The sequence below is a fragment of the Lissotriton helveticus genome, chromosome 11, assembly GCF_964261635.1.
Source record: "Lissotriton helveticus chromosome 11, aLisHel1.1, whole genome shotgun sequence".
Classification (NCBI taxonomy): Eukaryota; Metazoa; Chordata; class Amphibia; order Caudata; family Salamandridae; genus Lissotriton; species Lissotriton helveticus.
Window position 1 is genome coordinate 1,108,691,261 of NC_136072.1, and position 23,473 is coordinate 1,108,714,733.

A 23,473-nucleotide genomic window follows, 5' to 3' on the forward strand; every position below is an offset into this window, starting at 1 on the left:
TAGCCCTATTCCCAACAAATGGTTAGCCCTATTCCCAACCAATGTTCCCTCCAATTTTTTTCCTCTGTGTGTGGCAGTGTAAGGTCTGTGAGCGCTGCAACCATGGCTATGTGCACCAGTAACCAGTCATGCGTGTGGGTGCAGCGCCAAATATCACTCCAAACTTTTGCTTAAAAAAGTGAAAAGATGGTGCATTTCTTCACGTACAGATCCACGTGAACGGTGTTAAGGCAGGTTTGAAACCGTCCCACATAGCAATTTGAAACCTTGGCAGCTATGTTGCTGCATTTCTTTTCTTAATAGAGATGGGCTGCGGGGTGATTTTGTGCATTTGTTCAAGTTTTCATATTAATTTCAGCTCATGATGGGCGCTGTGATTAACATGAAAACTTTAACAAATGCTGTCTTTGAGCAGGAAAAATAAAATTATAATAACGGTATTTCGACTAACGCATTTTACTGCTAGTGTCCGCATCACCGCATTAAAATGCATTAGTCACGTATTATAGCGCCCCTCTGACAATACTGCAATTGAGGCACACTGCCAATGAGGCAGCACCAGCATGTTAAAATAATCTAACATATATGGGCATGCAACTGCACCTTCAAATTTAAAATGCTATGCGTGAGAGATAGAATATTCGTGAACAGCGTGGAGCAGGCAGGCCAGAATTTAACAGATCAATTAGCCGTGCCCAACCAGCCTTCCTGTGAGTCTACTCTGGGACTACCAGCCATCACGTGAGTGATCCATGGAGCGGGTCTTGCCTGCTGTTTTCTCACAATCACACTACCCTTTTGGTCACCAGAAGCACACACATGGTTCGAAGATTGGACACACCGGCTGGTGGTAGCTTTGTTTTTCCTTCCCGCACCCCCTAGCAGAGAAGTCACATTACCTGAGCCTCTTGCACAGGATGTTATAGTTTTACGGCTTTCTGGGCCCATTCCCTCCTAAGCCCCCCGCATCAGCCTAGACAGAGTTTGTTGACAAAAAAGTCAACTTCTCAGCCCTTGCCGTGCCCTCTGAACATGTGTACTTTCGTGAACCGGAGGCACAGTATTGGTCTTGACACTTGATCCCGGGACCTGATAGTTGTCAGAGCAGCACACGAGTGTTTGGGTGCGACTGGCAGAGGTAGGAGGCGTTTTTAAAAACAAGCTTATAATCCATATTTTCAGACATTCTGTTTGTATGATCTGGGTTTAAAGCAATAATCGCTTATATACTTCGAAACACTTTGTTTTGGTAATAATCTGCTTTGCCCCACTTTTTTCGAATCATCGTCATTTAACTAGTCTCACCGTCAATGATTCTTGCTATACCTCTCAAAAAGACAAAACAAATTCTGGGAAAATGGACTTCAGGAGATTCAAGTCATTACCCAACCCTTACTTCAGCTTCCACCTTCTCCACAAGGATAGTCCCCCACAGTCTTACTGCTTTGTCACACGGTAGCTTCTGCTGCGTGCACATCATTTCAGGGGTCAGGAATTAGGTTTTCAGGGGAAGGGAATGGGATCGATAATTCCAAGTGTATGTGATTCAGAACCCCAAGAGTAAAAAGTAGAGCTTTCATAAGAATACTCTGCATGCTGCACAAAGTAAGTAATTAAACATCTTTCAGCAATAGAATGAAAATGCAGCTCTGCCGGGGTATTCTCCCCTCACTGCCAAACAAACTATGTCCATCAGATTCCCTTTCTTTTCAGACTCCAAGCACAAACATTTTTTGTAGTGAATCTGTCCAATCATGTTGATTCACCTCATGCACTCTGGCTCAGCCATTCTAGTTGCAAGAGGATGATTAACCCTCAAGGTAGTCTGCTTGCTTCCTAAAAGCCCCACACATGCTGTGGTCAAAGCTGGCTGGATCGGCAGGGCGAGCCCCTACTTCTTTAATTTGATAGATTCCGTCCCCCTGCTTTTTTTATTTTAAACATGCGTCCCAGGATAGCAGAAATAGCCATGGCCCACAGATAGGGCTCTGCGTTCGTGACAGTTTGGGGCAGGGCGGGTAGAGAAGGAAAAATACACTGTCTATTCCTTCTTGCCCAGAGAAGACAAGGACAGTGTCCACGTCTGCTCTGCCGCTAGCAAAGGCACTCACTGATTTCTGAATAATTAATGTAAAGGACAAGGACCGTGTCCACTTCTGCTCTGCCGCTAGCAAAAGCACTCACTAATTTCTGAATAATTAATGTAAAGGACAAGGACAGTGTCCACTTCTGCTCTGCCGCTAGCAAAAGCACTCACTGATTTCTTAATAATTAATGTAAAAGCGTTAAGGTAACCATGTTGTTCCTGCTTAAATTTCACATGCTTTACTTAAACTTGCATTCCCTATGAGTTTTTGCTTTTTCCATGATTTTGTTACTTTTTTTTTTTAGGCAGCATATTACTCTCGTCTAATGCGTAATTTGAATTGTGTCGCATCCAGGATTTTACAGTGGGGCACAATTGGGTTGTAGCTGAAGGCAGTGCAAGTTTCTCTCAATGGGGCAGTATGGTGTTCAGTGGAGGAGAGGATGTGGCACTATGGTCAGAGCTGCCAAATTTGGAACTGGGGAACCAGGTTCACCCTTCATGACCAGTCCACCAGACCACTCTTCTAAGGGAGCTCATTCCCTAGCTAGACCTTAGAAGCCCTTGTGTGTTAGCACCAGCAAGTGGACCCTAACGGTGGCAATTGTGGGTCAACCTTAAAGCCTGTCAATCACAATCCATACTGAAGTTCACCTCCAGTCTTGCGGGCAGGCCTATGAAGCAGCACACCCTAGCGCGACAGTCAGTAAGGTCACAGGACCCTTGAGCAAAGTGGCTCTAGGGCGGTGCGATCGGACCGGGCGCTGACTTCGGGTGGAGTGACATGCTTGCAACTACATTATGTTTCTAAAAGCACTTGCTGCCTCCTTCCTGGCCTCCAGCCATTTTAGGCAACAATAAAAATGTCATGATAACTCAGGTGATTAATGTTTATCCTAGAGAGAGATGGAGTTTTGTCAAGTGGAAATTTTGACTCTTGGAAAGGTAGCGCAGAGGGCTAATTTGCCTGCTGCAAAGAACATGTACCATCCAGATCATAAGGTGCACATAATGTAAATAGATCAGTGGGTTACTGCTTTCGTCAGTGAGATCCTTTTGTTACTTGCGGTTTATAAATCAAAATCCTAACGTAGAACAGTGAGCTACTAACTGTCATCTAGGAGCTGCATGTTTTTCCCCAGTCTGATTACCCTAATGTAGCAAAAAGGGTTAATTTGAATAGGAATCAATTCTAGTTATTAAAGAGAACCCCCAATCATGGAATTACGTTCTAAATTCAGTGTGTTTCTCCAGTCCAATCACTATTAAACTATCCTGCTACTAGTATGGAGGTCATGTAACTCCTCCACCTTGTAGTCCTTTGTCTTGTGTACAATTTCCAATACAGAGATTTACACACCTATGATTAATTGTCTCTTTGTAATGAGTGTGATGTAAAGTGCTCTGACAACCTACACTGGTATCAGTGGAGCTGTAAATCAAGTTAAATTCATCAGAGCAAGACAATTGTTATGGAGACTTGAGGGGCACTGTTAAATGATGGTAGTGAGGGAATCCGAGGTGGAAGGAGTCATTGGGGGGGCACCAACAAACACTGTCGCACTAGGCTCCCCCAGCGCTAAATTCGGCCCTGCCCTTGAGGCCAGGCCGCCTCACCCATTGGTTCCTCCTTTGGCCTTTTTTCGGCAGTAGTAGCTGCAACTCACCAGGGATTTGCAAGCACACCAAACTAAGTTCACAAACTTCACAATCTCTGCTTCATGCACAAGCACTTTTAACATGTACTGCCTGCTTCGGGCCACTGGAGTTATGCAGCAATGGAGGACAAAATCATGCCACAGTGTTGACTAAATTATGCAGCAAAAAAAGGCTGCAGCGTAATGCAGTATATTTTCTGATACTGGTACCAGTGTAACATACAAGTCCAGCAGTGACAAAGGTGATCAGTCAATCTTTTCAAAGGGCCGTCAACTTCTCAGAAACACTAGTCACATTTTTTAGTAACATTTCATCCGTTTGAGCTACAAACAATTTTTTAGTTAAAATCTCCAAATTATGCAGCAGATGACGCGTTATGTGGCAAATGTTGCAGAGCCATAATTATATAGAAAACATTTGCAAACTAGGATATTTTGCCATTCATGCTTGAACTTCTCTTGTTGAAAAAAGGAGGGGAATAGCTGATGACAGAAACAGCATGGTTCAGAGACAAATGGTTTGTGCTTCGCTGCATGAAAGATTCAATGGCATTACCTAGGGCCACTGCATTTCTACGAAATCCTGCCCCTTCAGCCACCAGCTCTTACCCTAAAGTACAAACAGACAAGATGATAAATACTGACCTAAGGGTAACTTATGTAGACTTGGCAATCGCTGTAAATAAGCAGTTTCCAGGAACACCTGGAAACCAAGCATGACAATGCATAACACTCTTCTCTGTCGCTTAGGGCCCAACACTGATGGGCCAGTGAGTTACTTATGCCACCAGGATAACTAGCAGGAAAATGTAGAAATTAAAACAGATGTCTTATAGTCCTCCTATCACCAAGGACCTGGTGGGCAGACTGCACATGTATTGATGCAGAAAACAAGCTGGTGGCTCTCTTGCAACATCGAGTACAGTTGTTTCACAACAGGAAGTGATTATATTTTTTACCACCTTTCTACTAAGATAACAGGTTACAAACATATTGGACCTACATTTTGAGGATCCATGCTCTATATTTTGGTGAGGACCACAATGGCCTCTAGCTCGGTCATTTAACATGTAATCTTTTACTCACTCTATCTACCCTATGTTGCACATTGCTTGAGGAAACACCTCTACAGGCCAAATCCTGTTAAGACCTAATCTTCTGATCAGTTTCCGATCTCCTATCAGAGATAGCACACTCCAGTCTTGCCAACCCTTTCTTACTAGCTTCACAGGTCAGGTCTTAAAAGGGTTGCAGTGGTCATTTTGGCTCACTCTTTTGGATGTGCAATGAGCTCTGCAAGTTACACAATTAAATGGAAGAATGCCGAGTTTAAAAAACATGTTAACAAATGTGACAACACTTCTGTATTTAAAATGTTGTGAAATGCATTTGTTACTATGTAAATAAAAAAGTTACTGTAAAAATGATTTTTTTTGTGCTTCCACTTTTCAGCTTATATCGACCTGACCTGGAAGCAAATGCTGCGTTTGTAGGCTTGCTGCATTTCTTCTCTTAATAGAGCACAGCTGCGGGGTGATTGTGCACCTTTGTTAACGTTTTCATGTTAATGGCAGCGACCTTCATGAGCTGCAATTAACATGAAAACTTTTTTTTAAATGCCCACATTCACGCCGCAGCCCAGCTCTATTAAGAGGAGAAATGCAGCAAGCCTACAAACACAGTGTGTGCTTTTAGGTGATTCTAAAAGCACACACTGTATTTGGTGCTGCATTTCTTTTATTTTCTAGAGTGTGGCTGCGGGCAAATTGTGTGCTTTTGTTTAAAACATTCATGTTAATTCCAGCTCGTGATGGGCTCTGCAATTAACACGAATACCTAAACAAAAGCAAACAATGAGCCCCACAGCCGCATTCTAGGAAACAAAAGAAATTTAACCAGTGCTCCCTCAGCACTTGCTAAAGGCCGCTTCCACTGTAAGTTTCAAATGCCCGTTTTTCGCACTGGAGTTTCAGCACGAATACTCTCCGGGATGTGTGTGGGCGCCACACACACAGCTCTGCGTGTTCAGGGCATTGAGGTGCGCACTCGCTCAGGCACGTACCTTCGAAGGAACACTGTTCCCAACAAGCAGGGCTAGAATTTAATATTGCGTCCTAGTGTTTTCTTAAAGAACAGCCAACACGACTACAGTGAAAATACATTTCATTCCAAGGATGTGATTAAGATTAAACATTTCATTTCATTTCATAATAAATAAACATTTACATGTCCTACTTTTAAATACCATGCACCCTGCCTTAATGGGCGATTACGCCTACTAAGTGATGCCTTATAAACATATAAAAGGACAGTTTAGGCCTTCACATGTCCTCAAAATGGTGCAGATGATGAACAGTAGCTGCATTTTTGCCATTTGGAAATCTGAATGGCTGTTGTCTCTTTCTAAATGGTGTTCTGTTGGACCTGGTCTTTTTTCTTTGTGGGATGGTGTCTACGTCAGCCATCTGAATGTGAAACTTAAAGCTGTCAAAATTATTTTGCCAGGTTGCAATGTTTGATTTAACTCTTCGACCTTTGAGATCTCCTGGAAGACAGCTTTGAACTTTGGTGCATCAGCTTGATTTTCAGAAATTGCCTGCAGGTGCTCATCACAGTCGCCACAGACCACAGTTTCAGAGGCATCCCTTCAACATACAGTCTACTAGGCCCTTCCCAGCAAGCTCAGGTCAGCATGAAGCAAAATACAAAAGCATAGCAGAACCGCAGTGTTAATCCACTTGCACCAGAGATTTCTTGAAATCATAAGGGTATCTCAAGTGAGTCAAAGAGTTTCTAGCTCCCTGCTTACTCTTCCGTCGCTAGGAGTTCCATTAGATTGTATGGTTACAGTCCAGAGACAATTCTTGGTGTGTGGTTTTTCTTTTCTCTGTCACTTCGCAGGGTCATTTTCAGGGACTGTGTCCTTACAGAGGTATTTGAAAGGTATACCATACGCTGCTGCAGAAGTACTCTACTCATTCTTTCTCCTAAGGATCAGAGGGTTTTGACTTCATCATTCACTGCTTCGGAGGGTTTTAGATGCTGTTGTTGACTTTTATGGTGTTTCTGTGAGAGTCCAGAGTGTGTTTACGCTAGCTGTAGGTTGAGTTGTGGCGGACAGACTGTGTAGATCTTGCTTTATTAAGGTAATGGTAGCGTTCTTGACAACCCGATACACCAAGATAGACATGCGCTTTAGAAATAAATAAATACACGAATAAAATAAGGGGCAATACTGTTGCTTAGAAGGATATGGTCAGCCGTTAAGCATAATGGTATGGACTTTCTGAGGAACTGGATATTTGTGTTGATGGGAGACTTTTCAGGACGGTATGGAGTGAGGATTGGGTGTATTGTATGGGTATGTTTGTTGGCTCCCTGGTGAACTATGTTAGGTTGATGCCATTTAAAATGCTGAGGAGTGCAGTTTTCATTTGCTTGATTAAGGCATCCTCTGGGAGGTTTAAGGCTCTGAGTAACTTTTATTGGGTGTCATTGATGAGCATGAGACTTACCTTCGGTAGCACTCTTTCTGGTGGATACTCTATTTAAACACAGGTGCCTCGTCTGGTGGATATTTCCAGGGAAAAGCTGATGTAAAAAAAAATGAAAACAGTGCTCCTGCAAGCTGTTAGGTGGCACTGTGCAACTTCATAATAAGGGTTGTTCTGATTTGAAAGTGAGAAACTGAGGGTCATATAAGCGCCACCCATGCACGCTGATGCCAGTATTTTTTAGAAACTTGTCTGCGCCCTCAGACACAGAGCATAACACAAATTGAAAGAGCCAGTGTGCAGATTCCTAGTTTAGGATCTTTTGAGATAAAGGACACCATACACAGAATAACGAGGTGGAAGGGTTAGTGAGGAATCTGCAGTTAGATAGAATATCCACCAGAAAGAGGGCTACTGAAGGTAAGTAATTTGTTCTTCTGGTGGATACTTCTAACCACATATTCCTGAGCTTGTGAATAGATACCACAGTAGTATCTCACAAGATAGTGGGACTGTGGAATGGCTCAGACTAAAAAGTCCTACAGGATCGAGTAGGCAAAATGCCCTTCTCAATAGACTTCACTGTGCAGGCAGTAGTGTGTAATGAATGTGGCACTGAGGCCCACGTAGCTGCCTGATATATGTCCAGGCAGGCATGAAGCTGGTGCAATGTACGTACACAGTTGCATGGTGGTGGGAAAGTGGTGGGGTGGTAACCAAGTCAGATCGATTCCCAACAGGCTCCAATATGACAAGTTCTAGGTATGGCCTCATTTGAGGCTGGTCTGAAGCCCGCTCAGAGTTGAGCAGAATGATGGACTACAAGTCGTCCTCTGGCACCAGCAGTGTTGGTGCTGGCATCTATGAGCAAGGAGCTTGTGTGTGTGCAGTGCGAAGCCTGATGCTTTACAGAACCCAGGGCGGGTTTAGGGGTCCAGAAGGTATCAATGGCTAGCTCACTGGAGGTAATCCGACTAAAGGACTGTTAGAAATTTGATTTCTGGTTGGCTAAGGCTTGTGCCAAAGCCAGGCATAAACCACCACTCTAGTCAGGGCAAGGGAGTTACACGCCAAAGATAACCCCTGCTCACCCCCTTGGTAGCTTGGCACGAGCAGTCAGGCTTATCCCGGAGGCAATGTGTAAAGCGTTTGCCCAACACACTCACACAGCAGCAACATCCTAGGCACACCACAAAAGGAACTCCACACAAGTTTATATACAAAATAGCCTCTGTATTGTCATAAATACATTAGAAACATAATCACATAATATACACTGTGCCAACTGGCACTAGGCAATATTCACAGGGGATTATATACACATAACAGGGCCACATGGACCACTGTCAGAATCATCATTTAGTAGAAATGGTAAGTACATATAAAACACAACCAGTGACTATTGGTACAATAATGACCACAGCATTATCACATTAAGCATAAAACATATTAGGACCAAACCTCATTAGCATAAACCCATTACGCCATAGGCCTCCCCAGCATGAACACATTATGAAATAAATCACAGTGCATCAATCACAGTTGTCATAGGCATCACAGTAGACACAACATTTTCTAAGCATGAACGGTGCGCCACAGTAAGACTGACAAGGAGCTTGCGCGCTTCTGGTACACACAGGCACCGCACCTGACACCAGGCCAACTGGCCTTACACTGGGGCTCCAATGCCCTATGTCTAGACAGTCAGGGTATACGGTAAAAGCAGCAAAACAAAGTGCACAGATGCACAGCCTAAACGTGGCAGCTGTCCACTAATTGCTGGGCAGCTGTGCAAATGAGCACGGGCACCAGCGTGCTCCTGAGTCCCCCTCTGGGACTCTAAATGAAAATGCCCCCAAACAAAATCAGCGCAGGCACCACTGTGCCTGGGGGAGCCCCACTCGGGGGACTCTTAGAAAGAAATGCCCCCAACGTTGGAGCGACCCCCCTTATCAGGTGGGGCCGCTCAGGATCCATGCAGAGCTGTCCGGGTGCCTCGTTAGCACCAAGAACAAATCAGGACGTTTCCCCCCCACACTCACCGGGGGCTCTGAGGACTCACTGGTCTCCTTGGTCCAGACACCGACCTGTGCCTCGAAGGCCTCCATACTGTGGCAATCTCCTCCTTCACCCGGTTCCCCTTCCTGGGACCGGGACTTCATGGGGAGCCTGCAAGGCGCCAAGCGGCCTCTCCGGCAGGCCGTGCTGCTATTGGCCGGCCAGCTACTTCCGGGTTTGGACCCGCCCGGAGTCAGGCGAGCTCTGCCTGGCTTCCGGGTCGGGTTTTAATGATCGGGCCGCTGTGGTGACTTAGTTGCGGGCAATACAGGGTAGGCTCACGTTTTAGATAAAGGCAATCGCGGGGTGGCACCCGCTCTGCAGGCGAAAATATGGGTTGGGCAACTGCCAGTTAGCACCACATGCGGGGTGGGCACTCGCCAGTTAAAAATAGAGGAAAATCGGCACAAACACTCGGGGTGGGCACCCACCTCCTAATCCTCATAAAAACCAGCACCAATACGCGGGGTGCGCACCCGCTTCTCCCAAATGAGCACACAAGCGGCAAGATGTGGGGTGGGCTCCGGCTTCTCCCAGCACCCAGGTGGGGGAATCCCCTTGATGCAAGCTGCATCTCCGGGCTGCAAGTTAGAAGTAGAAGTGCTCCGTTAGGTGCTAGGTCTTGGGATTTCCAAGGCAAAGTTAAGGGGAGGGGGGCACAAGGCTGGGCTCAGGCAGGCCAGCACACAGGGCCCACCAGCAGGGAGGCAGTCCCTTGTGGCGGTTCCTCCTGGAGCCCAGCAGCAGAAGCCCCCAGCATCAGGACAAGCACAACAGAACATTTTCATGGGGTCACATCCCCTTCATTTATACATTCTTTTCCCTTTGTAAGCACAGGGCTTGGGAAACCAGATGCAAGTGGTATGGGGGAGCTTTAGAGCACTTTGTTTTTCTCAGCTCCTCTCTCCTTTGACAGGTGGGGGCTCAGGGATCAGACGCACCACAGGGGGCGGAGTTGGCATTGTGGAGGGAAGGCACAGCCCTATTCAGGTCCTAGGTGTAACTCCTCCCTCCCATCTGCATGCAGATCTCTCTGTTCACCACTGGGCTGACTCACCCTGTCTCCTGAAACCATCTACATCATCCAGCCCCTGTCACTCACAAGCCAGACATGCAATTCACATCAGGCAGGCAAACACATAGCACACAGAAATGCCAACTTCTAAAAGTGGCATTTCTAAAATAACCACAATAAATCTGTGCACACCATTGCGCAGCATTTATTATTACAATTTCATACATACCATACTTGACCACACTGCTCCTCTCATAACAGGAATTACCACTGACACACACTGACCAGGGAATGCCCATGCATTCCTATGGGAAGGCATGCTAACGGTACAAATGTAACACAGAGCGCACACACTTTACACTGGACCACAGTGATAAAGTGCCTAGAGGCCTAAAACCATCAACACTACACAGGGAAAAGACTAGGACACAGGCAAAAAGTTTAGGAGTGAACCTGCCAAAAGGGCCAAGTCCACCAAAGACCATGTGGCACCTCAGGGCCCGTGGGTGTGCCAGACAGAGCATAGCCTCATGATAGGCTACAACTTGCTGCGAAGTTGCAGAGGAAATGAAATCTCAGGGTGATTTGGGACAAGGGACAAGAGATAGAACCGGCTCCTCACATTGGGATTGAGATCTGGGTAAATGGTAACACCCTCACGCCTTCTCCGAAGAGTGGCAGGAAGGGGCTGAGTCCCATTTGGACTTCTCATGCTTAAATCAAAGATTTCAGCGTCATAAAAGATTGGCATCAGGTATGACTTTAGGGTGAAAGCGGGACTGGGAGTGTATTCCGGGCTCTTGATTACGACTTGGAACAGAACAACCTCAGAGCCTTCTGGTGCTTTGCCATGTAGAGCTTCACCTCTTGATGCCGGAATACTTTTGGGGGTCATCTGGGCACATTTGTCCCAGGCCTTGGTGTTGGGCAACAAATTCAATCACCAAAAGCACACCTTGTGGATATCTTTTGCAGACATTTGCTTGCAACAGTCCCTACAACGCTTAAATCCCGTCCCTTTCACACTGGGCAAAATGTAGGTTTACAAAAAAATCTCTTCATGATGAAGAAAATAGAAGCAGAGATCCAGGCCCATGTCTGAATGCGCGGAAAGAAAGGAACTGACATCAGTGTGAATGGGTGGAGCTTACATGAGGCTCTGCTTGCCATTTCTTAAGTGGAACAATTTCGACGCAGAGTCACACAGTTTCTGGATCCAGTCTAGTGCCCGGAAATATTTACACAGTAAGGCATCTGGTGTTAGTAGTATCCATCAGAATGATGTATTACTTATCATGCCAGCAATCCCCTCAATTACATTTTTGACTCTTCCAAGAGGTCTGTAGACCAGCATAATTTGGTTGTTTCAGAATGGTTGAAGGATACAGATGCCAATAGATAAACAGCATTACCATAATCAAGATGTGCAGCCAAACGTGCCTGATTGAAGGATTTGCAGCATGCTCGTGGTAGCACAGGGAGGATTTTCTGCTGCACTCTAGGACTAATAAACGTGCAGAAGTAAGCTTAGCAGCCTAAGGCAAAATGGATAGCCACAGGTCAGAAAGCATCCCAGATTGCATGTCTGAGTGTCTGGAACAGAAGGTGGGACCAAAGAGCAGGGCTGACAGGTGCTGACCAGAGAGAGCTAGGACCTAAACATATTAAAACCTCTGTCTTTTCTGTGTTAAATTTTAAATTGCTCACTTTCATTCAGTTAGCAAAATTGACTAGTCCCAAAATAGGGACTGAACATGAGAGTATGATACTGCTCCCTGATATTCAAAATAGTTTGCATCTCAATAGTAAAAGTGGACTTGAAAGCAATACGGCTTGATGCAACCTGCCGAAGGAGTTAAGCTTGAAGCACTGGAGTTCATCTAGATAGCAAACACAGATTCATGGCTGAGCCCTGCAATATGCACCAGGAGAGCTCATGGTAGAGAAATGGCAGGTTATGAGTTCAATGGAGATGAGAGTTCCTGGGAAGAACAGACTTGTGAACATTTGTGAATAGCTGAAGCTTCTCAGATTGTGTTTTTATACCTATTGGTGACAAACACATGCAAGATACATGTAATGTTGAATGTGAATCATGTTTTATGAGGCCTGCAGTGAGATTGAAGGTGGGAGTAGTGTCTACTCTAGTGGAGTGAATAATGATAAGCATGAGAAGTAATATTTTCTTCTGCTGGTGTCTTGTCAGCTGTGATGCGCAGAACTTGAATCTGCCTGTTGGTGCTAAAATTGCTTATGGATCTAATACATATTTAGAGCCATGAATGTATTTACACTGATGTTGTTAATAAGCTTTCTTTATAATGATTTGATGAATGAATGAATGAATGGATGTCTTGTAATGTGCAAACTTAACCCATAGGGCATCATTTGATGTGTGCAATATCATCATTCTATACCCAAAGTAGAACTTTATTGAGCTCACTTGTACATCTTGCTTGTACGCTTCCAAAATACAATTTTTACTACAAGTGTTTTCTTGCATGTTTCCACAATCTTTGAGGAACTTTGTGTTTTCTAAAATGCTAGTTGCTGTTTCATCCTGATCTAACACATGACTGGCTTTGTCTCAACTATGTTGATTTTTCCGTGGGAACTCCTTGGATATAAATCTGATTACCATCAGAAGTGGACTTTTTTGAAGTCCTATCTCGATATGTTTAGTTACCCTTGCAAAAGGGTTAGCCTTGTAGCTCTCATTCAAGCAGGTCTGTTCTCATACAAAGGAAGTTCAAACATGTCTCCCACATAACAAAGAGAGCCATAGGAAGAAAACCTAATGTTGCATAGAAGCCCGCTCTCTTCCTCCTTTACCTCACCATTAAGGATTGAATGGGCAAAGATGGTTGCCCTCAATAGCTCCTTTCGAGACATCCCATTAAACAGAACTGAGGTCTCTATTTGCAGATTATGATAAAATGTACAGGTGTGACCAAATAGCATTAAAATATGAGCAAAGAATATTAAAACACTTGTTTTTATTAAACTTTTAACTGTTTTGCGCATTTGTTAGTGAACTTTTAGGAACAGAATCCTTGTGGCCGTTGCTGGTGTCTATAAATGGAATATCATCACTGGTCCAGTTGGCCAGGATTCCCTTTTTCCCCGAGTCCCCATCGTACCTTCTGATGGAAAAAGGAGACAGGAAAGCCTGCCTGGAAGGTATGTGGCAAGACAAGACAGCATGTCAGATGTTTCCTTTGTTTACTTGGTTGAAAACTACTCACCCTAAGGCTTGTGATTAGGTCACCTGAATTCTGCCATCTCCCCAAAAGTATCACTGCTAGAATGTTTCAATTATTATATTTACTGGATTGATTTTAATTCATTTCTGCCAACTATGGTTATAGGTTCAGGGACCTCTTTTATGGCAGACAAGGAGGGGAAGGGAAATCGTTACATCTAACAATTTTGGGTCCCCCCTTGCCTGGGGCTGATCAAAACAATGATAATTTGCGGGTTGAAGCCCTCTTGTTGAGTTTTTAGGCTAAATAAACAGAGGATGATTTTGATGATCAGTGCTCAAAATGAATGGGTAAGCGCACAAGTATTCATTTTAAATAGACTCCTGTTCATGAGGGTGTTGTAATAATCTAGTCAAATATATAAAAAATAACTTGGTTTATTAACAGCACAAATTACATCCATAGGTCAGCTAAAGCCAGCATAAACTGAACTTCAACAGTAACTTGAACAACTCTAAACCCTTGGAATCTGGAACACACTTAAAACATAACATGTCGCATGCAGTGGCATGTGGCAAAGCAGAAGTACATTTAAAGATATATACACTTATAAATGAGAATATAACACATCTCCCTTATTACAAAGAAAATAAAAGGTCAATCAATCAGCATATCTTTTAGGCAAATTGATGATACGTCTGGTATCTTTAACTCTATAAGCAATAGAATCATTTTTATCAATATTACTTTGCTTATCAGAATAAATCAACTCAGTATTTCTAATAACAGGACATTTTGCCAATTTCTTGATATTCCAAAATTTGCCATCTTGTGTCATAACACTGTTAGAAAATACTCTCTTTATTTAAATGGGCTCACTAAATTTACTAGACCCTTTAGACATGAAACCTGGTCTGAGAATTCTAACCCGCTCTCCCACCTAAAAATTTTGGAGTTTAGTATTCCATTTCTTGTCATACCACATTTTAGTCTTCAATTGCTTATTCTCCACTCGTTTAGCAATATCATCAATGTTATCTTTGTTAAACACATACATTTCTCCCTTAACCACCATGGTAACACTTTTGATGCAGGATTTCGACCGTTGAACAGTTTAAAAGGACTCATCTCAGTAGTGGTATGAGGTGTAATATGGTAAGTCCATATACGTTCCCTTAAAGCACTTACCCAATTTTCTCCACACTTGACTGAATCAACAACAAAATTCTTCAACACTCGATTGAATCTTTCCACTTGGCCATTTTCATGTGGTTCATATAAGGAAGTCAACCTGTGAACAATATTACAATCTTTGGGAAATGTTGCCATTTCCAGAGAGGTCAATTAGACCCCATTGTCAGAAACCATAACAGATGAACATCCTTCCCTTGTAAAAATCTCTTTAAAGAATGTGATAAATGCCTCATTGGTGGCCTTGGGAACAAATTTTACTTCAGGCCACTTAGAATGATAATCGACCATCACTAAAGCATAACGTGAAGATTCTGGTAGCATGTTAAAAGGACCTGATATATCAAATGCAATTTTCTCCCACAGTTCAGAAGGCCACTTAACCATTTTGAGCTGTGGTGTATGTATTTTCAACATTCTTTTATTTGATGCACATTCTTGACACTCTCTAACAATCCTGTCAACAAATCTGTCAATACCTGGCCACCAGAAATAAGATCTAACCAAACGTTTCATGGATGAAATCCCAGGGTGTGTGTCATGTGCAACTTGTAAAATAGTCTCCTGCATACTCTCTGGAGGTATACATTTGCCTGACTTAAAGATAAATCCACTGTCAAACTCTAGTTCATCCAAAACATTATAAAATGGTAAAAGTTCTGACTTGATTTTATCTTTGTTTGGCCAACCATTTTTAATATAGTTTACCAATTCTTCCCACTTGGAATCTTTTTCCACACATTCTTGCCAAAGTGATTCAGTAATGCTTTGAATTTTTTCCTGTAAAACGTCTTGAATGGCTAACACAAAATCACATTCATTAATTACACTGACCTCATTCATTTTGCACGGAAGGCGTGACAAACAATCAGCTGTGACATTTTTCTTTCCAGGCACATATACAGTGATAACATTGTATTCTTGTAACCTAGATGTTAGTCTTGCAATTCTGACTGTGGAGTTCCACCCCCCTCCCAATGACAAAATATTGATTAAGGGTTTGTGATCTGTCCTTAGCATAAATTTGGATCCCCACACATACATCCTAAAATGCTCAATTGCCCATACGCAAGCAAGTAATTCTTTTTCTATTACTGCATATTTGCGTTCACGCTCATTAAGAGTTCTTGACGCAAATGCTACGTTCCATTCCTCACTGCCTTCCTTCTGTGACAAAACTCCACCCAAACCATACAAGCTTGGATCAACTGTGATGATGCATTCCTTGTTAATACGAAAAGGTTTGAGTGTGGGAGCTTTAACAATATCATTTTTGATTGCATCAAACGCTTGTTGTTGTACATCAGACCATTCATACACTACTCCCTGCCTTAGCAGTCTCCTTAATGGCTCCATTTATGGTAGCAAAGTTCACTACAAACTTGCTATATTACTCGCACATGTCAGCGAATGATAGAAGCTGATCTTTGGTTTTTGGAATAGGAGCTTTGATGATAGCTTCCACATTGGATTTCTTGGGGAAAACACCCTTACCAGAGAGAGTATGTCCCAAATATTCTACTGATTCTTGAAAAAGTTTGCATTTGTGTGCTTTCAAAGTCAACCCATTACTCTGTAATCTTTTACATACTTCTTGTAAATGGCGTTCATGTTCACCTGGGTTTTTTGAAAAACAAGAATATCATCCTGAAAGCATTTTACATATGCATCTAAATCTCTGAAAATATGAAACATGATTCTTTGAAAAACCGATGCAGCGGACACTAACCCAAACGGCATACCTATGTATTGAAAAAGACCCAGAGGCATTATAAATGCCGTAAGTTTCCTAGATTCTCCAGTTAATTGGATCTCATGGTAAGCAGATCTGAGATCCAGGGTGGAATTTTTTTTTGCACCATCTAAAAATGAAACTAGTTCTTTGATGTTTGGCAATGGATGGCAGTCAATAACAATATTGGAATTTAAGGCTCTCAGGTCTACACATAACCTTAATTTTTGGCCCGGTTTTCTGACTAAAACAATGGGAGATACCCACTCTGAAGATTCTATTGGCTCAATAATCCCCTCTTTCAACAAATCATCTAACATCGTTTTTAGTTCTTCTCTGATATTGATAAGAACTCCCCTGAGTTTTTTTATAACAGGTGTGTGATCTCTTTTCAAAATAATCTTATGTGAAAAATGTGTAGGTTTTCCTAACTTTTTACTGAAAACTGAATCAAAACACTTAATAAGATTACATCCTTTTTCACTTTCTATGGAAAATTTGGAAGGCTCCACCACTGAAATTGTGTCCATTAAATTATCATCACACAGAGATACTGGTTCTTCTGCACAAGAATTTAGAAGAATACCTAATTTCCATTGGTCCAACCATCCTAGAACATTGACACCTTTTACAGAAATGTAAAACTTAATATTGGCTTTTCTATTCTTAAATAGAATCTCGACCTGGAAAAAACCAATTACATCAATTCTTGTGCCACAGAAACATTCAGCAACAATATCAGGTTCATTAATTTTGTCTAGCTTGTTAGACTGAGCTAAAGTATTCTGAAAGTAATCTTGAGAAATATCTAAAAAAAAAAGGTCCATGGGGATCCTGAGTCCACCATGAGGTACAAATCAATTTCACATATTGTAAACATGCATTTCGGGGACTTACGTTGAGAGATACATTGGTCATCTACAATTGATACCACAAAACCTTTTTCATTAATAGATTCAACATCCATAATGGTGTTTACATTTTCTTCAGAAATCAAAGATACCGCCCCTTTATTGTGCAACTGAGGACGTCTATCTCTGCACATATTGCTAAAATGCCCAATCCTTTTGCAAAAATTACATTCCCTTTTCAATGCTGGGCAACCTGAAAACAAAGCAGAATGAGACTTATTGCCTCATCTGAAACACATGCCCTGGACATTATGATTGAAAGAATCATTTTTCCTTTGTGAAGAAAATTGTTTAGTTCTGTTCAAATAAGTTTCTTGTTTAGTCCCTTGCTTGTGTCTAATAACACAAATTTCTTCTTCAACTTGTTTCTTTTCTGCATTACTTCTGACAGTGTTAATCCTGAAGTCTGATTGTTCCTGCGCTTAAGCTACCGCAATGGTTTCACTTAAATTTGGATCTCCCATTACCCAAAGTTTATCCTAAGTTTTTTTACATTTGGTGTGAACAATGATCTGATCCCGTAACATTTCGTCTGTAATGGTGCCAACATTGCAATGCAGACTTAAAGACCTTAAAGATGTTAAAAAGTCATCAAAGGACTCATCATCCTTTTGTTTTCTGGTATAAAATGTGAAAAGTTTGAGTGCAATGCTTACATTTAGTTTAAATATTTTCTCAAGTCTTGCTAGAGCCTCAGTGTAAGGATTCAAAGAGTCTCCTCCTCCCTCACCTTGTGAGATAATTTGAGGTAAAGATCTGAAAATTTCCTGTCCTTCTGAGCCAAGACAGTGAAGAAGGATACTCTTTTTCCTTTCGGAACCCATCCTTTCACCATCAATAGCTTTCATGTAGTTCACAAACTCTTCTTTCCATCTTACCCATGGAATAGGTGGATCACCTTTCACTTGAAGAAATTTGTCAGGATGATCAAATTGCATCATGCACTTAGTATGTTAAACAATTTTTTTTAAAACAAAATGAGAAAGTGTTTGAGATATTATTTTAGTTCATTTACACCAATTTTATAAATGTATATTGATGTGGTTTTGTACCATCCAAAATGCATAAGTATAATTAAAGTATTTGAATAAATGATAGTTCTTTATCATCCAGTATGTTTACGTAAATGAATGAAGAATCCTGAACAAATAAAGAACAACATTGAGAAAAGTCAATGAATTCCACTTCCTTTTTTATGAATTGACTAATAACGCAGAGAAAATGAAAATTATCTGAAATTCGCACTTGAAAATCCAAGCAGGAAGTTAACTCCGTCAATCGTCGATTATTTAGTAACCATGGCAACCGATAACAGAATGACACCAAAATGGCCGCTGAGCATGTGACGCTGTGCGTTGGAAAAGTAATGGACGTACCAACGCGTGTGCGTCACAGCGTAGGCCAAGACGATGCCGGCAGGACCCTGAGAAGCGGAACGTCACTGAAGATTCCAACGAACACTGCAGTAGGAGGTGCGAAAAATATAAATACTTTGCGCTTGGTTAAAAAATATTTCGCTGTATCACAAAACATCCATTCATATTTGCCGGTCGAGAAAAAGAAAATCATGTTTTCAATGCTGATGTTGGCTAAATAATTTAGATTTAAAAAAACACTACTGGAACATGCGCATTACTAAAAATCTTCCTTAATAATACGAATTTGTGAAAAATATCACAGATAAAAAGTATAATAACAAATAAATACTGCCGCAGGTGCATCCAAGCACAATTATTAGATCTCAACCGCTGGCACAATCAAAATGCATTGAAGAAAAATTTTACATACCAGTTGAAGATCACAAAAATGAAGAAAAATAAGTCATAAATGGGTTCAAACACCACATAAATTCGTGCTGTGAAGTGGTGATTTCCCTCGTCGCCAAAAATTGTTTTAATAATCGGGTCAAATATATAAAAAATAACTTGCTTTATTAACAGCACGAATTACATCCATAGATCAGCTAAGTCCAGCATATACTAAACTTCAACAGTAACTTGAACAACTCTAAACCATTGGAATCTGGAACACACTTAAAACATAACATGTCGCATGCAGTGGCATGTGGCAAAGCAGAAGTACATTTAGAGATATATAAACTTATAAATGAGAATGTAACAGAGGGGTAGTAACTTTATGAACTGTATAACTAATTAAAATCATTACAGTAAAAAAAACGATCCATGTATAAAAACTAAAAACAGTGATTACAAACTTCTTTGCTTAGTAAAATATGGTACTTCTGTACTGAATAAAAATTCAACACCCCTATCCGAGTCCCACATAGTTGGCCTTTCCCCAACTTTTATGGACCTGTTCTTGATTCCCCCGTTTGTGCCCTGAGGTTGGTCTGCATTAGTGGGCTCTTGAGCTGGCCTCTGTGGCGCACTAAGTGTCTTACAAGGGGAAATTCTCTCTTTGGGGGGCGTGCGAGTGGGGCACTGTCAATGGTGCCTCGACAAAAGATCCCGTCAGCTTTAGTCCGCGGAGTTTGCCATGCACTTCCCCTGGGTTATACTACTTTCAGTGGCGACTTTTAAGGCTGACCTGATGTGATGGATACATTTCGCCAGTCTCGCTAAAGTCATTGTGTCAGTGGTTGACAGACACAAGGCTGATGCTTCACTGCACGACTTTATACTCTTGTTGATGCAGATCAGGCTCAGCAGTCGCTGGCGTTCATTGTTGAGGTTGGGACAGCAGCATAGAAGATGCAACCAGGATTCTCTCTTGTAGGGGCACAGTCTACGAGTTATGGGTTCCCCTCTTCGGGCCCACGCAGGATTAAAATCAGCAATTCCAAGCATGGTCAGCCTCATAAATAAAATTTTGCTTCGGACCTGTGTTGTGAGGGCCTCACTTAGGTGGGGTTGGGCTTTTCATGCCATGTAGGAATCCAGATGAGAGCTTCGGCGGAGAGTTTTATGCTCGAGGTTAGAAGAGATTTCACGCACTTGTTTGTTAACAGCGCTCTTCCAGGCATTCAGGGGGATGTCCTGCCGCAGCATGCTTTCTACCTCGATCTTCAATACTTTGATTGAGTTTTCCAGCCTAGTATGCCATGTCGAGCCTGGCCCCTCAAAAATGGATCTCAAGTGATTTTTTAGGGAATTAGCCGGGACCTTAATATCCTTAGATATAGCTTTATAATCTCCCCCTGGCAGATGAGGTCTTGCCTCGCTAGGCCTAGCGCCAGTCTTAGCCTGGTTTTCTTGCTGTCATGCTGCCTGCTCATGATAGACACCAGAGAGGCACTTGAAAATGTGGCGCACATTGAGAGATATTACTATTCTGCCACTGCTGTGCTGTCATTGTCAGCAGTGTTTCTACTTGCATGTGATACTTAGTAGTGAATCATGAGAAGAGAAGCTAGGGTTTTGTGTTCCTTATATAGATAGGGGTTGTAGACCAACATATCATTAAAGCGTGACCAGGAGAGGAGTAGCTACATTACTGAATATGACAGAATCTTGCAGAATCTTGCAAGAATAATACATTATTTTAAGAAATGTGTTTATTATTTGGGTGGGCTACAATCGCTGTCAGGGTGAATCCTCAAAGTCACTAAGTTAACCTAAGCTCAGCCTGCTTATAGTTCTGGCATCAGCAGAAAAGCTTAACTCAGGGAAATGTTTACATTATTTATGCAGTGCTAAAACAGTAATAAAGTCAAAAAGGAAAACAATAACAATCGAATTAGAAACATGGAGTAAAATTTAAATGAAACAAAATGCCAGCAACATGACAAATATTCAATAAGGGGGACCTGATTTTTAAGGGTTTTGATTAATAACAGGCAAAAAAGCACAAAGTGCCAATTATAGTCAATGGTCACTGTAGACCCAGCACTAGGTGTGGTTTGAGGACGACCACAAAGAAGTGCTAGTCTGAGACACAAACCAGGTTCTTTCTTGCCAAAGATTTTAACTTCTGAGTCTTTTAAATTCCAACCAACCACAGGAGTACACTTCTAATGCTTCCAGGACCTCAGGGGAGGGGCTTAGAGACTCATAGGGTGTTTGCCAGGCAGAGGCCAACAGCAGGGTCTAGTCCAGGGCCAGTTGCAATTGGTCAGCTAGGATCGTCCGGAAAGAGGCCTCTTGCAGCTTGTCTTCCTGTAGCCAAACAGGAGGTCAGCCAATGGAATCTTGGAGTTCACGTCTTGGTCCTAGAAAGAAGATGGAGCAGGTCCAGTCCTTCAGTGCTCCTTTCTGATCACAGACAGCAGATTATGTCCTCTTCTGATCTTCCACATGGGGTGACGTACCAATATTTAAAAGAGTGCAAAACCTAAACTTTATTGAATCCTGTGGCTGGTATTGTTAAAAACAGGGGTGTTGGAGGTGCAGATATAATGAAAGGAAGCTTGCAATCCCTGTATAAAAGTCAGTCTTTGATTACCTTATTAAAGTTGAGTTGTGACATCTCTCGTCACATGTAATACTGAAACAACTTATCTGCTGAAGTGTAATCAGTTATTTCAGTTGAGTTGCGACATAATGCCCACTGCCACAGCGAACACTCAGGGTGAAAGGGAGGTCACAGAGGAGAATTACAGCTGCATTTTAGACAAAAGTAAACAAAATCTAACTTTTGCTTATTTTGATCTGTCACCTAAATGAACAGTGTTCCAGCAAAAAGGAGATACTTATGGCCGAAAAAGATAGAATCTCAATGCATGTTTCTACAAATTCTGAGCTACAGGATTTCTTTAACAAACCTATATATTAAATTGATTCTAACATTTTTTTAAAACCAATTACTAACTGCATCTGGTGTGGTTAATGTTGCACTACAGATTGTATTGTTATCATTTATGCCTGCAGACAACTTATCTCTTTCATTTGAAAGAGCAAGTCAATAAGATTTTAGCGCTTTGTGGGAATGGTTCAGGTTTGAATATGAATTATAGGGAATAAACTACAATCTGCAATACATTAAAATGATATTGCAAGCCGAATCGGAGCTCCATGACCTTATAAAATAATATTTATGCCGTAGGGGAAGTTCTATTAAATTATATTCAAAGATGAAGGCAAACGATATCATATAATGGAAACTCCTCAGACGTTCAGATAATAATGGAGCACCACAGTAAGAGCATCCCTCATGCTGCCCATCCTCGTGAGCTATTTACTCTTTAATCACAGCCAAAAGTGGTGGAGCAATCTCCTGTGCATCCCCTCACTGGGCAATGAGTCGGAGCATTGTCTTCCAGTTAACTATATCTTTAATACTTTTCTGAATCAATTTAATTTCAAATCCTTTATTCGATCTTACACATAAGATCCTAAAAGTACTTACAATCACAATTTATAAAAAGACATAGATAAAAAAATTGCATAAATCCTGAAAATTAAAAAGGTGCTATAATCCAATTTATTATAAGATCCATTTCATCTATATATATATAAGCTGGATACAATAAAAGTGTAAAAGACAGTCCTAATTTGTCTCATGGGCCAACCTGCTCCCTCTTTTTCAAAGATACCCATAAAAATGATGCTAGCAAAAAACACACAAAAGAGTTCTGCAAGGATTTGAGTAAAAACAGTGCTACACGACAACATTTAAAATTGTAACACTTACAAATGGGTACAATCAAAATATGACTTTAAAAACGATAAAAACCACAAAAGAATAAAACATAAAGATCATTTTGTGGGGATAGATTGTCGCATGGGCACACAGCAAGATCAGATTGTTAGTATTTCTTCCCTGGATATCGTACCATCAGTGGAATCAGATTTAAACAGAATATTAATAAAATATATTTGTGGTGTGGCAATGTGACATCAGCCAGATAAAAATAACTTCCCTCCTCCAGCAATGGAGTTAGTTCACATAGACACTGTGGAAGTTTTTTTCCCTTCTTAAATATTGGGCCCTCAAAATAATTATCCCAGTCAATTTCCGCTTTGTTAGGGACTTGCAGGTAGATGGGTCTTTAAAAAGGCGACTTAGACCAATTGCAGTTAGTTCAGATTCTACATACTTGAGCCACCTGATCCTGCTGTAGATGTCTGATTTTAAAATAGTTGTTATTACATTTTGAGTAAGGGGGACTCTATCCCTGCGCCAAATGGAGAGCCACAGCAGGAGTGGTGCCATTTTGATCGAATCCA

The 23,473-nt window shown here is 41.7% G+C and overlaps 1 protein-coding gene across 1 annotated transcript in view; it reads left to right on the top strand.

Moving 5' to 3' along the window:
* The window catches only part of LOC144790945 (solute carrier family 2, facilitated glucose transporter member 11-like), a 525,594-nt gene that overhangs the window by 170,478 nt on the left and 331,643 nt on the right, over nt 1-23,473 (top strand). Inside the window, exon 6 of the mRNA XM_078665571.1 lies at nt 13,343-13,491. Within this exon, the coding sequence (XP_078521697.1) occupies nt 13,343-13,491 (149 nt within the window). The remainder of the gene's footprint in view (nt 1-13,342; nt 13,492-23,473) is intronic.